The 21521-nt window shown below is 46.5% G+C and overlaps 1 protein-coding gene across 1 annotated transcript in view; it reads right to left on the bottom strand.

Annotated features, from left to right (window-relative positions):
* Nucleotides 1-16357: 16357 nt before the first annotated feature.
* The window catches only part of UTP14A (UTP14A small subunit processome component), a 23032-nt gene continuing 17868 nt past the window's right edge, over nucleotides 16358-21521 (bottom strand). Inside the window, exons 13-15 of the mRNA XM_073589867.1 lie at nucleotides 20667-20860; nucleotides 19467-19566; nucleotides 16358-16947 (exon numbers count right to left, since the gene is read on the bottom strand). Coding sequence (XP_073445968.1) covers nucleotides 16660-16947; nucleotides 19467-19566; nucleotides 20667-20860 — 582 coding nt within the window. The 3' untranslated portion in view covers nucleotides 16358-16659. The remainder of the gene's footprint in view (nucleotides 16948-19466; nucleotides 19567-20666; nucleotides 20861-21521) is intronic.

Below are 21521 nucleotides of genomic sequence, written 5' to 3'. Positions count from 1 at the left end.
AGTGAATTATTTTGATACCAACATTTGATATGCTTCTGAGAACAAAAAAATTGTTACCAAGACGCTGGCAGTAAAAGATACTAAAGCTCATCACAGCAGCCAGTTTCTCCAGACCTTAGTGGAAAAAGTTCTGCAAGATTATTAACTCAAAAAAGAACAGGTTCTTGCTATTGCTACTGATAATGCTTCAAACATAAGTACAATTAAACTGATGAATGAGAATAATGAAGGTGAACAGCAGCTAGAAGAACATTTCACATTCAGTATGTTGAAGATGGAAGGCCACAGTTCTGTTCCCATATAACGTAGGAACAAACAGTTATTAACTACAGAGGAACAGAAAAATGATTCTTTACAGAAGAACAGCAAAATGATCTTGTTGAATCTGCTTCACACCTCTTTCCTATTCATCGCATGCGGTGTTATGCACAAGCTGCAGCTGGCAATAAGAGATAGTCTGCAAGAGGGACATGCTGGAACTCTAATTAGCAAAGTGAACAAATTGGCTATTGCTGCCAGAACCCCTAAAATTGAATCCATCTTGAAGAGATGTGCTGGAAAAGGGGCAATTTATATCAAGGCACTCTGTGGGGCAGTACGTATTTAATGATTGAGCGATTGCTTGCGCTCAAACCCTTCCTTGTAGATATGGCCAACCCTCAGGCAACACTACATGACGGTCAATTGACACAGGTGGCTGAATTGAAGGAATTGCTTCATCACCCATTTACAGTGACTAAAAAGTTACAAGCTAAGGATTTAACTCCTGGCATTTTTATAAAGGCGTGGAATAACTTGTTTTGTCTGTCCCAAAGAGATTTAAAGGGAATCTGTCACCTATTTTTTCGACTATCAGCTGCTGGCACCGCCATCAGGTGCTTATCTACAGCATTCTGTAATGATGTAGCTAAGCCCCCGCTGTAACTTGAAAGAGAAGAAAAACGAGTTATATTATACTCACCCAGGGGCAGTCCGGGTTCGGTCCGGAAGGTGTCGCGGTCCGGTGCCTCCCATCTTCTAATGATGATATCCTCTTCTTTGCTTCCCGTCGTGGCTCCTGCACAGGTGCACTGCACTTCCCTGTTGAGGGCAGAGCATAGTACTGCAGTGCACAGGCACCGGGAAAGGTCAGAGGCCGGCGCCTGCGCACTGCAGTACTTTACTCTGCCCTCAACAGAGCAGATATAGTACGCCTGCGCTGGAGCCACGACGGGAAGCAAAGAACAGGACGTCAGCGCTAGAAGATGGGAGGCGCCGGCCCGGACAGCGACACCCATCGGACCAAAACTGGACCCAGACCGCCCCTGGGTGAGTATAATATAACTTGTTTTCTTCTCTTTCAGGTTACATCGGGGGCTCATCTACAGCATTACAGAATGCTGTAGATAACCCCCTGATGGCGGTGCCGGCAGCTAATAGTAGAAAAAATAGGTGACAGATTCCCTTTAATCACAGATGGCATTGCTGCTTCAATGAAATGGAGAAAGACACTATTAGAAAATAAAATTCTTCTGGCAGCTGTTTTTGTGGACACGAGTCATCATATATTGCTGGATGATCAACAGCTTACTAAAGGAAAAGAAGCTCTGATTAGGTTAGCATTTAGGATGAGTGGGCTACAGGATGACAAAGAGCAAGAGGACTTGGGTCCTGCCAGTGCTGCTGCTGCCGTTTCTTCATCCTCATCAGATAAGGAGTTTGGTTTTGACAAGTATTTGGACGACATGAGGCAGGCAAAGCGTTGCCGCAGGGAAAAATATTCCACTCCCATTGAAAACAGATTGACCATATTTCAGCAAAATTTTTCACTTGCTCTCAAAGAAGTAGAAGAGTTCAATCGTTCATCAAAACTGACTGTGCACGAGGCAATTCCTTTATACCCTGAAATTGTTAGAGATGTTGCCCATGTGGTTACTGCTTTGCCACCAACCCAAGTTAGGGTACAGATTGTCAGATTTGAGGTCATCTATGAAGGAGGATTTGATGGAGGCGATACTATTTCTCAGAACAAATTGATAGACTGCACAAAGTTATTCAGTATGTTTTTGTTGAAAACTGTTTTTATACACTATGCAGTAAGTGCAAAATAAATTGTAAATATGTAAAAGTTTTTTGTTCTAAAGTTGCATTCCAATGAATATATTTTATGTTCTATCTAAATGGCTTGATTATTGTATCATAATGATTAACCCCTTAGTGATGGAGCCAATTTTTTAAAATCTGACCAGTGTCACTTTATGTGGTAATAACTCTGGAACACTTCAACAAATCCCAGTGATTTTGAGAATGTTTTTGTGGCACATTATAATTTATAATAACGGGAAATTTAGGTCAATATGTTGTGTTTATTTACAAAAAAATATCAGAAATTTGAGAAAATGTTAAAAAATTAGCAGTTTTCAAACTTTGAATGATTGTCCCTTTAATCCAGATAGTCATACCATAGAAAAACATTAATAAATAACATTTCCCCCATGTCTGCTTTACATCGGCACCATTTGTAAAATGTTCTTTTTGCTAGCATTTTAGGAGGTTTAAAAATGTAGCAGCAATTATTTTTTCAAGGAAATTTACAAAAAATTTTTAAGGGACCTATCCATGTTTGAAGTGACTTTGGGGGTCCCATATATTGGGAAACCCCCAAAAGTTATACCATTTTAAAAACAGCACCCCCTGACATATAGAAAACTGCTGTCAGGTAGATGATTAACCCTTCATGTGATTTTCAGGAATTAATGCAAAGTAAAATGACGGGAATGAAAAAGGAGGAATTAGTCCTACCGGTAATGGTATTTCCAGGAGTACATCATGACAGCACCACCAGGAGGTTGTCCTTCTTATCCTTGATAGGGACAGGAACACAGAAGAGGTTAAATAGCCCCTCCCCACCAATACCCTTCAGTGATTTTCTAAGTACCACACCAGGATGGATGCAACGCAATTTTATTGAACTCCCTACCACACGTTACGTCACATATCAGATAGGAAATTCCAGGGAGGGTATATAAGGGGTGCTGTCATGATGGACTCCTGGAAATACCATTACCGGTAGGACTAATTCCTACTTTTCAGGATGTCCATCCTGACAGCATCACCAGGAGAATTACCAAATTACTCCAACTAGGGCGGGATTACAGCCTGGAGGACTTTCCTCCCAAAGGATGTCTGAGAATTTGCCATAACATTTAACTTATAATGTTTGCAAAAGGTATTCAAATTTTGACCAGGTCGCTGCCTTGCATATCTGGTCCATAGATGCTCCCGTGCTCTCTGCCCATGAGGCAGAAACCACTCTTAGAGAATGGGCTCTAAGGTTTTCTGGGGGAGTTTCTCCCGCCGACACATACTGTATGCTGCACTGATAGTGGATTTCAACCATCTAGCTAGGGTAGCTTTGGATGCCTTCTTTCCTTTGTTTTTGTCTGCCATCTGGATGAAGAGGTTAGAGTCTACTCTCCAGTCTTTTGTAAAATCTAAGTATTGGAGGACAGCTCTTTTAACGTCCAAGAGGTGGAGAGAGTGTTCTTTTTCGCTGTTGTAATTCTGGCAGAAAGCCGGTAGTACTATTTCTTGACTCCGGTGGAAGTCTGTAACCACCTTGGGAAGAAAGGCTGGATTTAATTTTAAGACTATGCAGTCTTCCTGGATCTTCAAATATGGATGCTCTATAGACAGGGCCTGAATCTCCCCTATGCATCTAGCAGTAGTTATTGCTACAAGAAATAGGGTTTTGAATGTCACTGATTTTAATAGGGCCTGCTCTAGTGGTTCATATGGGTCTTTGCGCAGCTCGTTTAGGACCAAGCTGAGATCCCAAGGTGGTATCGAACTACGGATTGTGAGTCTCATCCACTGAGTGGCTTTTATGAATCTTATTACCCAGGGATGATTGGCTAGGGGGAAGTCAAAGTATGAGCCTAAGGCTGACACCTGTACTGTCAAGGTACTAGGTCTTAGTCCTTTGTCAAAGCCCACCTGGAGAAAGTCGAGAATCTGCGAGATATTTGGACCCCGGGTGACTGATAATGGCCCCTTACATTGAGAACAGAATGTTTTCCAGACTTTTTGGTATATGGCTGAAGTTACTGGCTTTCTACTATTCTGCATAGTAGATATTACTGAGTCAGAAAGTCCTTTTGATTTTAGGATCTTCGCCTCAAGATCCAGGCCGATAGTTGCAGCATTTCAGGTCTCTGATGCACTAGGGGTCCCTGAGTTAACAGGTCCCGTTTCGCTGGTGATAGTATCGGATCTTCCCGTGCCATCCATTTTAGTAAGGAGAACCAGCTCCTTTTGGGCCAGTAAGGAACAATCAATATTACTAATGCTCTGCTTTCCTGGATCATTCTTAAGACCCTTGGTATAAAAGGGAGTGGCGGGAAGGCGCAAGTGAGCTCCATGTTCCATTCCTGAGCCAACGCGTCTACGCCTGTTGGATCGTCTGCCGGGTTGAGCGAAAAGAATTTTTGTTTTTGAATTCTTCCTTGTGGCGAATAAGTCGATATCTGGTGTGCCCCAGCGTTGGGATAGCTGTGTGAAGACCTCCTCGCTTAGTGACCATTCTGAAGATGGATCTTCTCTCTGCTCAGGAAGTCCGCTACCTGATTTCTGGATCATTTCAGGTGGTCTGCCGTAACAGAGGTTATTGTCCGTTCTGCCCAAAAGATTTTGTGTGCTAGGTCCTGAAGGTGACGGTATCTGGGGCCTCCCTGGTGTTGAAGGAAGGCAACTGTCGTTGAGTTGTCCGAGAAGATCCTGACATTGTCACCCTTCAGTTCTTCTTGGCATGTTTTTAGCGCCTCCCAGACTGCTCTGAGCTCTCTGTAATTCGAGGACCGGTTGCACACTGCTGGGCCCCATGTCCCCTGGAGGTATCGACCTTCCATGTGAGCCCCCCAGCCTCTGAGACTGGCGTCAGTAGTGATATTTGTACAACAGTCTCCAGGGTCTCCCTTTTCCAAGGTTTTGTGTGCTTGTCCACCAGGAAAGCGACTGCTTTCCTTTCTCGGAGAGTCTCATGTTTTTGTCTAGTGATGTTTCTCTGCTGTCCCAGGATGCCAAGACTTCTCTTTGTAGGATTCTTGAGTGGAACTGGCTCCATTGTACACTGGAGATGCATGAAGTTATGAGACCAAGGACTCTCATGGCTTTCCTTATGGAGATGTATTTGAGTCTCTGGACCCACTGGACCTACTGTGTGATCGCCTGCTGTTTGTGCAGGGGAAGGAAGGAACATTCTTTTCCCGAGTTTAGTAAGACTCCGAGAAACATTTTTTTTTTTTCCAGTGTTAGGCTTGACTTCTTCCAATTTATTATCCATCCTAGGTTCTGTAGGACCGATATGGTGGATGTAAGGTCCTGCTCTGTTGTGGAGAGTCTGCCACTAACAGGTCGTCCACGCATGGTATGACGAGGGTATTTCTTTCCCTTAGATGGGCCATGATCTCTGCTATGAGTTTTGTAAAGATCTGGGGTGCCGAGGCGAGTCCGAATGGCAAGCAACGGAACCGGCAATGTTGTATTCTCCCGCGATCTTTTATCGCAAACCTGAGGAATTTCTGGTAAGCTCTGTGGATGGGCACATGATAATAGGCACTTTATAAATCTAGGGTGCACATTACTGAGTCCTTTTTTATTAACGGTAAGACCGCTTTCAGAGATTCCATCTTGAATCTTTTGTAGGTCACCCACCGATTTAGCGGCTTTAGATTTATTATGGTCCGGTATTCTCCTCCTGGCTTTTTATGGAGAATAATGTTGAGTAGTGACCCTGAAATCTCTGAGCATGGGGAACTCGGGTTATGGCCCCTATCTCTATCAGGTCCTGTACATCTTTTAACAGTCTTTGGTGGGTCCCCGGAGACTGAGTCTGGGTTACGCAGTATCTCCTGGGCGGTCGCCCGGTGAACTCGATTTTGCAACCTTCTGCGACCATATTTTGAACCCATGGGTTCTGGGTAATATCCTTCTAGATGTTTTGGAAGTAATGGAGCTTTCCTCCTATCTTTCTGGCGTCATTCTCTGGTAGGTCTTGCCTTCTGCTCCTAAGAACTTCTCCCTCTTCCTCCTTTCGGGTAGCTCCACCTACCGGACTTTCCCTTTCCCCTATAGTCCTGTCTGGGATGGGAGGGGGTCCTCTGAAAAAAAGGCGTCCTCCGGAAAGCCCTTCTTTTTGTCTGAAGCTTTCTCAAGTAGCTCGACCAATAAGGGCCCGAAAACGTGGAGTCCGGAGAAGGGTATAGAGCACAGTTTGCTTTTCGACTGAGTGTCTCCTGTCCAAGATCTCAGCCACAGCGCTTGCCTTGCTGCATTAGACAGGGCATTATTTCTAGCGGCAAAACGGACTGATTCCACCGAGGCGTCCGCCATGAAGTCGGTAGCCATTCTCAGGAGAGGCAGTGATTTTAGGATCTCCTCTCTGGGGGTTTTGTCTCTAATCTGATCTTCTAGCTCGCTCACCCATAAGCTCATTGATCTGGCTACCGAGGTGGCTGCTATGTTTGCCTTCATAACGGCTGCTGATGCTTCCCAGGCTTTCTTGAGGAGGTCCTCTGATCTTCTATCCATCGGATCTTTCAGGCCAGACGAATCCTCGAAGGGGATAGCCGTTTTCTTTGACACTCTGGCTACAGGTATATCGATCTTCGGAACTGTCTCCCATACTTTTGTCTCTTCCGGATCAAAAGGAAGACGGTACCCTCAAGTCTTTTGGGACTATCAGCTTCTTCCCTGATTCTTCCCATTCTTCCAGTATCATTGCTGTTATAGGTCTATTAACGGGGAATACCATATTTCTGCGGGCTCTCAATCCTCCGAACATCTCGTCCTGAGTTGTACGAGGTTCTGTAGAATCTTCTACCTTCATTTAATCTCGGACTGCCTGTAGGAGCGTGTCCATATCTTCCGCGGAAAAGAGGTATCTCTTCCTTTCTTCCGGATGAGCTGCCGAGGAACATTCACCGGAGTCAGGATCGGAGTAGTCGGACACCTCTCCCTCCTCAGAACTTTGTTTCAGCTCCCATCTGGGCCTCTTAGGATGCGGGGATTGTGCCGGTACCAGTGCCGAGACTGTGGATTGCACCTCCTCTCGTATCACAGATCTCATATTGTCCAGGAGAGAGGACTGCTCTTGTCTTAGGAGTCTTGATATGAAGTCCTCACATAATTTCTTTGTATGCCCGGACTGGAGCCTGACCGAGCATAGGGGGCATTTACTAGGATTTTTCTGGTGGTCGAAGTGGATTGCTTAGGAGCCTCCTTGGCCTGCAAAAGATATATAGGGAAGAGGGTCCTGTGTGTCTGTCTATGGAGACCTGTAAGGGACCCTACTAAACCCCTTTACTCACATGGTCTGGATCTGGCTCTAGGGACTGGACGTCTGGACGGCTATCACCTTCCATCTCTTACTGAGTCAGTGTGCTGTCCGTCAGTGTGTCTTAAGTAGTCGCCTTACCCGGCTTCAAGACATCTGATTCGTCCTCCTTCCGAGCCCAGCTGCTGCTAATGAGGCTGCCTGCTGCACACCCGGTGCGCCGATGTGTGCGGGTCTGTATGTCCGCCTTCCCCGACGGAATCCATGCGACGCCGGCCTGGTGGGATCTATCTTCTGCCCGGGCCATGTCGCGCTGGGCGCCACCATGTTATTCTTGGCCCCGCCCCCGGAAGTAATCACCGGCATGCCCCTTATGACGCAGCACGCCGGAAGTCCGGGACACAAGGCGCCGGCGACCTGTAGCTTGGAGCAGCAGCTGCCGCGGCGCAGAACCCTCTGAGGGGATGCATCCGACGGGGGAGCAGCCAACTCAACCCCAGCACTGAGGGACGTCCGGCGGTATCAGGCTGCTGCGGAGGGGATCCTGCGTCCTCCGACTGGAAACCCTCTGGAGAGAGCATCGTTTATCCCAGGAACTCCTGCTCCACCGGGTACCGGCACCTCACGCCAGCATAACAGGTACATGCACCTCTGCGCTCTTCTGCGTCTGTCCCTGATAGGTACAGGAAGAACACTGAAGGGTGTTGGTGGGGAGGGCTATTTAACCTCTTGTGTTCCTGTCCCTATCAAGGATAAGAAGGACAACCTCCTGGTGGTGCTGTCAGGAGGGACGTCCTGGAAAGTGTATGTTTACCACCTAAAATGTCGCTAACTTCTGAACAGGTAACAACAGCCGTCAGACTCTAAGATTGCTATATGGTCGTGAATTGCCATGACAAACATCAGGACCACACAATCATGATCTAAGGGTGCCGATGGGGATAAAGACACTCTGTTCCAAATTATTATGCAAAAAATATTTCCTCATATTTTCTCTAAATTACCTATATGAATTGCAGTCATTATTTTCCAGTCATCTAATATTCTAGTATAATTGCAATGTTTTTGAACAAACTGCCTATGAAAACAGTATATTTTTAAAAATAAGAAACACTCAAAATGCATGTTCCAAATTATTATGCACAGCAGAGTTTTCAACCTTTTTATTTTGAACAAAAAAATGGTCAATTGTGAAATTATAAGCATTATCAGCTTATTACAAAATGAAATCAAACAGTTTTCAAGTCAAAACTTTATTCTAGGTGATGTTACATTTGCACATAGGACCCCTTGTTTGAAAGAAGCTTCTGAACTCTTTCGTCCATTGAATTTGTCAGTTTTTGGATGGTTTGTGCTTCAATCGTTTTGCATGTGGACAGAATACCCTCCCAGAGCTGTTGCTTAGATGTGAACTGCCTCCCGCCATCATAGACACTCCTTTTGATGATGCTCTAGAGGTTCTCAATGGGGTTGAGGTCAGGGGAAGATGGTGGCCACACCATAAGTTTGTCCTCTTTTATGCCCATAGCAGCCAGAGATGCAGATGTGTTACTTGCAGCATGAGAGGGTGCATTATCATGCATGAAAATGATCTTGCTGCAGAAAGCACGGTTCTTCCTCTTGAACCATGGCAGGAAGTGCTGTTTTAGAAACTCCACATAGATTATGGAGATCATCTTTACCCCTTCAGGGATCCTAAAGGGGCCGACAATCTCTCTCCCCATCATTCCAGCCCAAAACATTACTCCACCTCCTCCTTGTTGGCGCCATAGCCGTGTTTTCATGGGGTGTCCATCAACCAGCCATCCTCCACTCCATCCATCTGGACCATCGAGCATTGCACGGCCCTCATCGGTGAACAAAACAGTTTGGAAGTCAGTCTTCATGTATCGTTTCGCCCACTGGAGCAGTTTCTGCTTATGTGCAGTGGATAGAGGTGGTCGACAGGATGGCTTACGAACAGCTGCAAACCTCTGAAGGACCCAGCATCTTGTTGTTCGGGGGACGTTGGAGGCACCAGCAGCTTCAAAAACTTGTCTGCTGCTATGACAAGGCATTTTTGCAGCTGCTCTTTTAACCTGATGCAATTGCCTGTTGGAAAGAGTCCTCAATTTTTCCTTAGCACGCACACGTGTGTGCTGGGAATCAGCTACATACTTTTTGATTGTGCTATGATCACAATGAAGTGTCTTGGCAATGTTGATTGTAGTCATGCCTTGACCTAAATACTCCACAATTTGTTGCTTCTCAGCAGCCGACACATCCTTTTTCTTTCCCATTTTGGCAAAAAACGTAGACTGCTTAATAATGTGGAACAGCCTTCTTAAGTAGTCTTGCCTTTATTTGGACACACCTGCCAAACTAATTTGCACAGGTATCTGCAATTGCTTTCAGTGATATAAAGAGCCCTGACACACATCACCATCAATGAGTTTAAATGACAAAAAAAAAATTCTAACCTTATCACTCCTAAACTCTTTTTGCATAATAATTTGGAACACAGTTTATATGATGTAGTCACTATTGTTAACAGCATCTAAGGGATTAAACAGATTTGGGAAGGTGCAAACACTGATCTTGGCTGATGCAGCAAGTTGTCAGCTTGAGTGTACAGCAGACAGCTGCTCGATTGTCACCTGTATGGGGATGCTATACTCTTATATCTCAGGTCAGTAAAGAGACGTATTAGCTGTTATTAAGAGGTTAAAAGCCTGATGTTACCATTTTACTACAGTAAATTTATCACTTAAACATGAGCCATGTATGAGGGAGTCGGCAGTTTGGCTTACGGACTCCACAGCCCTGATTCCTTGGATATCTTTTTGTATCCCTTTCCTGTTTTATACAGTTCAACTACCTTTTCCCATAGATCCATTGACAATTCTTTTGCCTTCACCGTGACTCACAATCCAGAAACGTCAGTTGCTCGATGAAAGATGCAAAAGTCTGTCCCAGAAACTCACTCTGCTTGTAATCAGTGTGTGTGTGTGTGTGTGAATAAAAGCTAACAGGTCACAGGTGAGGCTGTTACCTGTAGTAGCCATTCAAACCCATTTGTGACAACTTCTGTGCATGTTGTCAGGCCAAAATCACCAGGGTATATGAACTTTTGATCAGGGTCATTTGGATGTTTTGGGTTGTCATGATTTAAAGAAAATCGTAGTTACTTACCGATAACGTTATTTCTCCGATCCCATCGGGACAGGAAACCTACCGATAAAAAGGCGGTACCTCTCTCCCGTATCAGTTGTTTTACATAGCATTAATGGAACTTCAGCCTAATACTAACAACACTTTAAGAAAAAGGAATTTCTATAATTATTAAACTGCGTAGAGGAGACACCACGTGACTTTTGGAATATACGGGTGCCGTCATGGGATCGGAGAAATACTGTTATCCGTAAGTAACTACGATTTTCTCCTTCCCCCATGACGGCACCACGGAGAGAATTGCAGAGACTATTAGGGGGGGACCACTGCCTCCAGCACCCTTCTACCAAAGGTTAGATCTGAGGAGGTGGCTAGGTCCAGCCGATAGTGGTTAAAGAAAGTTAAAGGAGAGGACCAAGTAGCGGCTCTACATATCTGCTCAATGGAGGCGCCCGCTCTCTCTGCCCAGGAAGTTGACACTGCTCTTGTGGAATGGGCCGTTATTCTTCCTGGGATGTCCTCGCCTTCTGACGAGTATGACAAGGTGATGGCGTCCCTTATCCACCTCGCCAGCATGCTCTTTGATGCCTTCCGCACATTCTTTGGCCCCTTGAAGCAGACAAAAAGAGCCCTATCCTTCCTACACTCCCTGGTTGCCACTAAGTATTCCACTAGGCATCTCCTGACATCTAATGTGTGCAAGGTTTCTTCTCCCTTGTTTTTGGGGTTGGGGCAAAATGAAGGGAGAGAGATTTCCTGGGTTCTGTGGAATTGGGACACTACCTTCGGCAGATAGGCTGCGTCTGTTCTAAGAACCACTCTGTCGTCCAGAATCTGAACGGAGGAAAGGCAGACAGGGCCTGGATGTCGTTAATTCTACGGGCTGATGTGAGGGCTACCAAGAGGGAGGTCTTGAGAGATATTAACTTCAGTGGCGCTTTCTACAAAGGCTCAAAGGGAGGCTTGGTCAGGGCTGAGATTACTAAGTTTAGATCCCAGGGAGGGGTGTTTAGGGGTCTACCGGCTGCCTTAATGAACCTGGACACCCAACGATTCCCTGCCAAGTCACAGTTGTATAGGGCCCCCAAGGCTGCCACTTGAATCTTTAGTGTGCTGGTAGCTAGGCCTTGCTCTAAACCCTTGTAGGAACTCTAAGATATTTGATATGGGTACCTTCCCCTTTGGACTAGCCTTTGATACTGAAAGGCACTTTCTCCAGACCCTCCCGTACTGTTTAGTGGTTATCGGCTTCCTGCTTTGCAGTAGCGTGGATACTAAATTTTGGGAGAAGCCTCTGTTAATAGAGCCCTTTCAAATTCCAGGCCGTCATGTGTAGATTCTCCACCTGAGGGTGCAGTACTGGGCCCTGGGAGAGTAAGTTCGGGATATCCGGCAGGACCCAAGGATCGGAGATGGACATTCTCCTCAGCCACAAGAACCACGTCCTTCTCGGCCAGAAGGGGGCTATTAGTATTACCCTCGCTTTGTCCTCCCAGATCTTCCTCAGAACTGACGGAATCAAGGCTATTGGTGGGAACGCATATGCAAGGGGAAAGTGCCAGGGGATCATAAGGGCGTCCAGGGCTAACGGGTCCCTGGATGGGTCTATGGAGCAGAATGGTTTCACCTTCCGATTCGTTTTGTTGGCGAATAGGTCTATGCTGGGTTTTCCCCATAGCTGCATGATCTGATTGAAAACTTTCTGGTTCAGTTCCCATTCGCCCCGTCTCAGCTGTGTGCGACTTAAAAAGTCCGCCATCATGTTGTCTGTCCCTTTTATGTGTAATGCCGTTAGTGAGCCTAGGTTCCCTTCTGCCAAGTGGAAAATTGACTTCGTCACGTCCATAAGAGTACGGGATCTTGTGCCCCCCTGATGATTTAAGTAAGCCATGCTGTTGTCCGAGAACACTCTTACGTGGGGGGCCCTGAGGGAGTTTAGAAAATATATGAGGGCGTGCTTCACCGCTAGTAGCTCCTTCATATTCGAGGAGGCTGCCTTTTCGCCCTCTGTCCAGATCCCTTGTGCTACGTGGTTGTCCCAGTGGGCCACCCCCTGGGGCTTGCGTCTGTAGTAAGGATCTGCGAGACCGGTATCACCCAAGGAACCCCCCCTCGCTAGGTTGGATGGTTCCGTCCACCACTGTAGAGAACGAGCTGTTATGGGTGAAATGTTTAACTGCCCTTCTAAGTTCCCGTGAAGAGAAATTTCTGCCTCTAGTATCTCCCACTGGAGATCTCTTGTATGAGCTTGGGCCCACTGGACCGCAGATAGGCAGGCTGTCATTGAGCTGAGCAAGGACATGGCCTTCCTGAGTGTCATTAGTGTCCATGTCATTGCTCCTGTTGCTAGCTGCTCTGTGTGTAGCAGTTTCCCTTCGGGGAGGCGGCACTCCTGCCTGATGGAATCTATGGTTATGCCCAAATATTCCTGCACCTGGCTTGGAATTAGCCAAGAATTTGGTAGGTTCAGCAGCCAACCTAGCTTGGACAAAGATTCCATAGTCTGGTTCAACTGGTCTCTGCAATGGCCCAGGGAGTTGCCTACTATTAGGAAGTCGTCCAAGTATGGAACTATTAGGGCGTTCTGTTCTCTCAAATGTGCCATAACCTCCGATATGATTTTCGTGAATACTCTTGGGGCGATGGCCAGGCCAAATGGGAGGGCTTTGAATTGGTAATGCTTTATTTCTCCCCCTATTGTGACTGCTATTCTGAGAAACCGGCGGTAGTCCGTGTGTATAGGGACGTGATAGTACGCGTCTTTTAGGTCAAGTACTGCCATGTAACAAGCTGGAAACAATATCTTTACCGTGGATTTTATTGTCTCCATCTTGAATGGAGGAATCACTAAGCATTTGTTTAACCTTTTCAGGTTCACTATCGTCCTGAACGTCCCATCTGGTTTCTTCCGCAAGAAGATAGGGGAATAGAAGCCTTCTTTTTCTTGGTGGGGGAACTTCCTGTAACACTGCTTTCTCCACCAGGGTCTGAATCTCCTGTTGTACTGCAACTTGCTCTTCTCTCGACTGCCTCTGTGGGGTCACTATGAAAGAGGGTTTGGGTAAGGTGTGGAATTTTAACTTGAGGCCTGTTTCTGTAATGCTTAGGATCCAGGAACTGTCTGATATTTTTTCCCAGGCCGGGAGAAGAGGCTCAATCTCCCCTGGGAGACGCCTTCATTGGGGTAGCTTCTTGTCAGCCGGGTACCCGAACATGAACCCCTTCCCTTTGCCTCTTCTATCTTTCCTCTTGTCCTGGGAGTTTTTAGGCGGCTTCCTCTGGATAAATTACCTGCTCCGAAAGCGTTTGAAGGGGAAATTGGATGGGTTAGGGAAAGACTTCTTTTCATCCCCCGCTTTCTCGATTATATCGTCCAGTGTAGGTCCGAAAAGGAATTCCCCTTCACATTGGATGGAGCACAACTTTGTTTTTGTTTGCAGGTCTCCCGTCCAGCACTTGAGCCATAGGGCTCTTCGTGCTGAATTCGAGAATGAAGCTGCTCTAGCTGTCAATCTGATTGAATCCGCGGATGTGTCTGCTAGAAATGCCGCTGCTCCCCTCTAACAGGACGGTGTCCAGGATTGCTCCCCTTGTCGTTTTATTCCTTAGTTGGTCGTCCAGCCATACCATCAGGGCTCTGGCTGTCAAATGGCAGCTATAGCGGGTTTTAGTCCACCTCCGGCTGCTTCCCAGGCTCCTTTCAGGAATGTGTCAGCTTTCTTATCCATAGGGTCTTTCAGTGTCCCCATGTCCTTGAACGGCAAGGCAAATTTTTTCGAAGCTTTCGCTATTGCTACATTCACTTTCGGTGCCTTGTCCCAAAACGAGCAGCTTGGCTCTTCAAATAGGTATTTCCTTTTGGTGCTAGGAGGCCTTTTTTCTCTGGCCTTTTCCAATCCCTCTGAATGAGCGACTAGATTTTATCGTTCATGGGAAAAGACCTCTTCTTCTGCTCCAGCCCACTAAACATGGCATCCTGGATGGTTCTCTTCGGCCTAGTGTCTACAAGCCCCATAGTGGTTCTGATAGAAGAAACTGATAATTTAGTAAAAGCTATGGGGAAGCAGTTGCGACCTTCATCCTCAGGGGACGAGGAGCCGGATGACGGGCTGTGTCTGATGACGAAGAACAACTTTCCCTTTCACTAGGGTTTGACTCGGGTTCCTTTCTTTTGGGCTTCTTATGCTTTTTTCCCCGCAGAGTTTTGACGGTGTTCTCTACATGATGGGCAATTAGGGCTCTAAGGTCAGAAGCGAACCCTGGGGCTTCCTTGCATATTGTATGCTCAATGCAGGACTGTCAGAGCCTTTTTCCCCATGCCGTAGGGAGCTCCTCCTTACTAAGTGGGCAAATCTTGTGGTTAGATTTCTGAGTGCACTTCTTCCCCTATAAGAGAAGGAAGACAGGCCCTAATTACGGCATATACGTTCACGTAGTCCACTTACCCGCCAGACCGAAGGATACCGAATCAGACATGGCCCGCAGATCTGCACGCGGCTTGTCCTTTGGGACTCCTACCCCTCCGGACTCCTTGCTGCGTCGGGACTCCGAACGGCTGCTGCTGCCTTGTCGCTGCGGCTGCTCCTTGGTGTCCTTCTTACAGTGCTGCTACGGTGACTTCCGTGGCTGCTGCTGAAGTCCTGTGTCTGAGGATGCCTTCAACAGTTGCTGCTCTTCTGGTTCACCCATGGCGCCAGGTGACCGGCCGCGCTGTGCCCCCTGTGCGCTTTTAACTGAGGGATGAGTTCAAAAACCAAAATTTCCCTTTTTTTTTTTTTGCACCTGGCCAGCTGGTGACGCCGCACTCTCCACCCCTCCCGTCATTGCGCGGGCTGCGACATCCGGCGCGTCGCCGCTCCCCCCGCATGCGCCCGACGCTCCCGGGCCGCGGCGCCTCCCCCAGGCCTGCCGGCCCTTGTGTGACGTCACACGCTCCGCGCGTGCGCACCACCACCGGCTCCCAGAGATGCACCGCGGCCGGCAGTGTCTTCCTCGGCTGTTGGCGCGTGGGAAATACCTGCGCCCGCTGACGCACTCCCGGTACCTGCTCCGATCATGGAGGACGCCAAGCCTTGAGGGGAGGCCGGATCTTCCTGCTGCCGCCTCTCCCCCCGCACACCCTGGAGGCCCGCTGACCCCAGCGGTGGCGCCTCGGGTAACCGCCCCAGCTGGGGCAGGGTGCTCCCGCTGCCATCCTCCAGACTGGTCGGCCCCGACTCTGGTAAGTCTGTAGGTTCCCTATGGGGACAGGAAACCAACTGATGTGGGAGAGGTACCGCCTTTTTAGTGGTAGGTTTCCTGTCCCCATGGGGCAGATCCCCTCTCTCCATGGTGCCATCATGGGGGAAGGAGAAAACACAGTAGTTTGACAATAAATGGCTTCACCCCCCCCACTAAACATGAGTGGAGAAAAAGTTTGGGTGTTTTCATATTCTCTGAAAAAGGGCCAAGAAAGCAAAAACTCTGCCGGGGTATGTAAACTTTTGAGCACAACTGTATACATTACATTATTGATCCTGAGTTACATCCTGTATTATACTCCAGAGCTACACTCACTCTTATGCTGGCGTAGTATAGTCACTGTGTACATACATTACTGATCCTGAACTACATCTTGTATTATCCAGAGCTGCACTCACTCTTCTGCTGGTGAAGGACCTTACACATTCATGCATTATCTGGATTCAGTGTAATCAGTAGTACATTACATTTCCAGTGGTGGCGCTGCAAGGAATGGATCCCTTGTTTCCAGATTTTCCTACTGCTCAGAGTTGATCACTGGAGATCTAGACAGCAGAACCCCCTGAGATCGTGTGATCCTTCTAATGACCGGAGAACAGAATCTGTTGCTGTATCAGCAGAATTGACTGCAGGAAACAGTCGTCACACAAGGGGTTTTATCATCATTTTATAGAGGAAATATTTTACACTCTCCCTTAATCGCTTAAATAACTCAACGCTGGGTTGAAGCTGCAGAATTACGGTGAGCACAGGGACCTCCTGCGTATTGGGGTCCCTCATGGAGTTGTTGCTCTGCCAGCTGTGAGATTCGGTGTGTACAGCCAACTCTCTCCCCTACATAGGAACACAAGGCGATTGCTACTTCCGCACTTTCCCACACACATTGTGGAGCAGCGCGGTCAGATCAGTCACATACAGAATCATCAGTCTCTGACCATTATCACTGGTGTAGGTCGTCACACGATCAGGATCTTTTTCTCTTGTGTTTTGTTTCTCTTTTTGTTCTTTGTTTTGTTCAGTTTCTCCTTCGATGTCTCACTTTCTCTGGTGGATTTCTTGGTGGCGCTGTACTTCTGAAAGATGTCTTCGGTGATGGGTTCGATGATGTGTCCTCGCTTGGTGATCACTCGAGGGGCTGTCAGCTTTTGGACGGCCGTCTCTGTATTCCATGTGTTGCCCACTGGGGCCCGGATGCTGCTCTCAAAGTGCTGCTGACTATTAAAGGGGAAGGGGAGCTCGTTAACCTGGAAAAAAAGTGGTAGCATGCATTAGAAACTTGCAAATACTGTGTCTTCAGCATTCACATCAAGAGCTGCATTCACAGTTCTGCTAACTTCTTTAGTCTGCAGGACATCGCTTCTTGGTGCTGCCCCCTGCTGGATCATCTATTATCCAGTGGGTCCTCTGCTGGATCAGCGAATTTCCTTTGCAGACATCGATTTATATCAAAATGAACCTCAGCAGATTATTGCTTTTGTCATTTCTACTCCACTCACAACCAGATCTGCGTGCACAATTCTGCAGCTGCTCATTTGCTACCAATTGTTAATACCATACTGAAATAAATGGAAATGACCAGCTGCCCTACTTTTACCGTAACCCTACAGGCAGTCGGTCTGGTGGCTTTTTAGACCCTAGGGAATCCTATAGTTCTCTAGGGAGAGACTATGTAGAGTGCCGAACTCAGCGGTCAGGGAGTGTCACATGTAGAGACACCAGGGATTGTTGTAACCCATTACCCAGAGACCGCGGGTTGCTCTATGTGTTCGCCGGTCTGCCCTACTTGTCTCCTCTCTTCTACAGGTTTCTCATTGTATCCACTGGAGAAATTACAGTGTTACTAATAAGCCGAAGTTTGAGGGATCATTTCTGTTAGCTGATGAGCGATCAATCCTCTACACATACTCCTTGCTTGTCAGCAAGTACAATGAATATTAGTAAGTGATGGGAGGGAAGTTCTTGTACCAATAATGCTGGCAGAAAGCTCTTTCAAAAGAGGCAAATGAAGTTACAGGGCATGAGAACAGATACTGTTCGTGGACTGATATCTGCACCATAAACAATATTAACTTGTTGTGAGGGAGGAGGGCAGCAAGACCACCGCCGAGGTTATCTACAGTTTCTGCATGATAGGACACATGCACCTAAAGAATAACCTCATGACCCAATATCAACATGGGTTTACGAGGGACCGTTCCTGTCAGACTAATCTGATAAGCTTTTATGAAGAGGTAAGTTCCGGACTGGACCAAGGGAATGCAGTGGACGTGGTGTACATGGACTTTTCAAAAGCTTTTGATACGGTGCCATACGAAAGGTTGATACATGAAATGAGAACAATGGGGATAGAGGAAAATATGTCTAAGTGGGTTAAGAGCTGGCTCAGGGATAAGAAACAAAGGATGTTATTAATGGAGCACACTCAGACTGGGGTCAGGGGTCAGCATTGGGCTCGCTTCTTTTTAACATTTATTAATGACCTTGTAGGGGGCACAGAGTAGAATTTCAATATTTGCAGATGACACTAAACTCTGCAGGGTAATCAATACAGAGGAGGACAATTTTATATTACAGGAGGATTTATGTAAACTAGAAGCTTGGGCTGATAAATGGCAAATGAGCTTTAATGGGGATAAATGTAAAGTCATGCACTTGGGTAGAAGAAACAAGATGTATAATTATGTGCTTAATTGTAAAACACTAGGCAAAACTGTCACTGAAAAAGACCTGGGTGTATGGGTGGACGACAAACTCACATTTAGTGGTCAGTGTCAGGCAGCTGCTGCAAAGGCAAATAAAATAATGGGATGCATTAAAAGAGGCATAGATGCTCATGAGGAGAACATAATTTTACCTCTATATAAGTCACTAGTGCGACCACACTTAGAATACGGCGTACAGTTCTGGTCTCCGGTGTATAAGAAAGACATAGCTGAACTGGAGCGGGTGCAGAGAAGAGCGACCAAGGTTATTAGGGAACTAGGGGGTCTGCAATACCAAGACAGGTTATTACACTTGGGGTTATTTAGTTTGGAAAATGGAAGGCTTAGGGGTGATCTTATTACAATGTATAAATATATGCGGGCACAGTACAAAGACCTTTCTAATGATCTTTTTACTCTTAGACCTGTGACGGGACAAGGGGGCATCCTCTACGTCTGGAGGAAAGAAGGTTTAAGCATACTCACAGACGCGGATTCTTTACTGTAAGAGCAGTGAGACTATGGAACTCTCTGCCATATGATGTTGTAATGTGTGATTCCCTACTAAAATTTAAGAAGGGACTGGATGCCTTTCTTGAAAAGTATAATATTACAGGGTATATACACTAATTTACTTAATATTGCATTGATCCAGGGAGCTAGTCTGATTGTGGAGTCAGGAAGGAATTTTTTTCCCCAATGTGAAGCTTACTGTTTGCCACATGGGGATTTTTTTGCCTTCCTCTGGATCAACATGTTAGGGCAAGTTAGGATAGGATATGGGTTGAACTAGATGGCTTAAAGTCTTCCTTCAACCTTAATAACTATATTACTATGCTACCTTGGGAATGGATGAAAGTGTGAACACAGCAGAGAAGGCATGGTATTAAAAAAGAGAAAAATGTGTTTGTGACTGAAGCTTTGGACTGGAGTAAAACATGGCATAAAGAAGTTTAAATTAGCACTGCTATAACAGGTGACTAATTCCCGGTGGACCACTTCGCTGTGGTCCACCCCACCCGACTCTCCCCATTGGACCTCCATTGCCCATCCACACCCACCTGATGGGCCGCAGCCTTTATGTTCCTCTTCTCATTTATGATGACGTTAGGGAGGTGCTGGTCCTTACGTGGAGGCGCAGGAGGCGCTTTTATAGTAAACCTGAAGACAAAAGATCAACAGGATTAAAACAAAGTCTTTATCGGGTGCAGAGAAATGCACTGTCATTTTACCAAATCTTGAGCCTTGAATCTCCCAATGTGCCGAGAGATCCGGCGAGTCACCGAATTATGTTTTTCGGCTGTGATAGTCCGCATTGCAGCAAAATCTTCAGAGATCTCCTGAGGAAGCGACGGGTTAAGTCGAGATAAGCGGTTTTGCATTTTTGTTCCTCATTACCATGAACTCACCTCTATTTAATTAATTACTAAAAAATATTACAGCTCGTCCCTGGAGGCAGCAGCATAAGCAATCCCTAAGCGAGCGGCAGCGGCTGCTGCATGCTAACTGGAGCACGGAGACGCCGATTCGCACAGGGGACCCTCTCTAATTTACACTCAAAGTTATTTTCAAAGCAAAACACAAGCGTTAGCAGCTTTCCTGGTCCCCAAAGTGCTTCCAAGAACAAGCAGTGTTCATATTAATGTGCTCCCGCAGAGACAAGCGCTTGCTTTTAAATGCACATTAAGAAAAAAATAAATGTAGGTTGAAAAAAAAAAAAAAAAAAAACCTGTAAAAATTTTGGTTATTAAAAAAGAATTGGCTTTTCGGTACAATAATTTTCTTCATGGGGTAAGAACAGGAACGAAAAGTCACAGCAGGAAAAGAGGCAGAGGACGGCGACGTCCATCCCCCGGGTATAGGAGAGGGGGTATTTTTTCGCAGGGTTGTGAAGGACACGAGGGGTTACGCTACTAGTTTACTTCTCTCAAATCAAGCCAACATCCTCCCGGGAAGAAGAATCTTATTTTTTATTTTTTCATGTGTTCGTTATACATCAGCTTTTTTGCTTACAGCTGGTTTCCCTGAAGAAGGCATGTGTATGCCGTTTGAGTACATCTATAGTGTGTGGAATTCATGGTTAAATTTGGTAAGTTAACACTTATAAAATTAAACCGCAAAGAATGGGGGTGGGGGGGGGTTGAGACAAATGCTTATACTGGAATTCAATAAGAGCTCGCTCACATGTTGCATTTTTGCTGCATTTTTAGCTATAAACTTATGTAAGTTTGCAGATATTAACTAAAACGGTGGGCACTCACCTGCGTCGTTTATGTGGGTTGACCTCAATGTTGGCCCCGCACCACTCCCCCCAGCCCGGAAGCACCAGGCTGATGTCTTTGGGCACCGAGGCTTCTTCTGTTTTGCGCTTCTCCTTTAAGAAATCATTGACGACATCGTCACCAGCGAATGCCTCCTGGATCATCATCCTCTGCCTCGTTTCAAGGTCATCGACCTAAACATCGAAAGGGAACAAAAAGCCAAACATCTCTACCGAAACCCAATCAAAGGGGTTAATCTGCTATGACATGCTGGTGGCAGTTACCACTGCTGCAGTGCATTCTGGGACAGGTAGTATTTTCTGTATTGTTCAGTGATTAGGCCTGTTTCACACATCAGTTTTTTCTGTCAGTTAAAATCTGTTAAAATGGCGGATAACGGATCCGTTCCGGGCGAGCGAGAGCGCGACACCGAGCGAGAGCGCGACACCGAGCGAGAGCGCGACACCGAGCGAGAGCGCGACACCGAGCGAGAGCGCGACACCGAGCGAGAGCGCGACACCGAGCGAGAGCGCGACAAAGCGAGACAGATTTTTCAGACACCAGAACTGAGTTTAGGGTTAAATTCCTGACAACCATTTCTGCAGGGCATGCGCAATACAAACTGCGTATCCGGCCGGGGAAAAAACGTTTCATTGTCTGTCCTGTCCGCTAAGCGGACGGCAAAATCTTGGCGGATCCGTAAAAAAATGGATTGAACGGATGACCGTCAAGATCCGCTGTTAATACAAGTCAATGGGGAAAAAAAACGGATCCGCAAAGAAAAATGGCGGATCCGTTTTTTTTTGCAAAACTGCAGATTTTGACTGATGGGGGAAAAACGAATGTGTGAAACAG

Source organism: Dendrobates tinctorius, unplaced genomic scaffold (assembly GCF_039654945.1).
Source record: "Dendrobates tinctorius isolate UK_male_01 unplaced genomic scaffold, ASM3965494v1 ptg000114l, whole genome shotgun sequence".
NCBI classification, from domain to species: Eukaryota; Metazoa; Chordata; class Amphibia; order Anura; family Dendrobatidae; genus Dendrobates; species Dendrobates tinctorius.
This window is presented reverse-complemented; position numbering and strand designations above follow the sequence as displayed.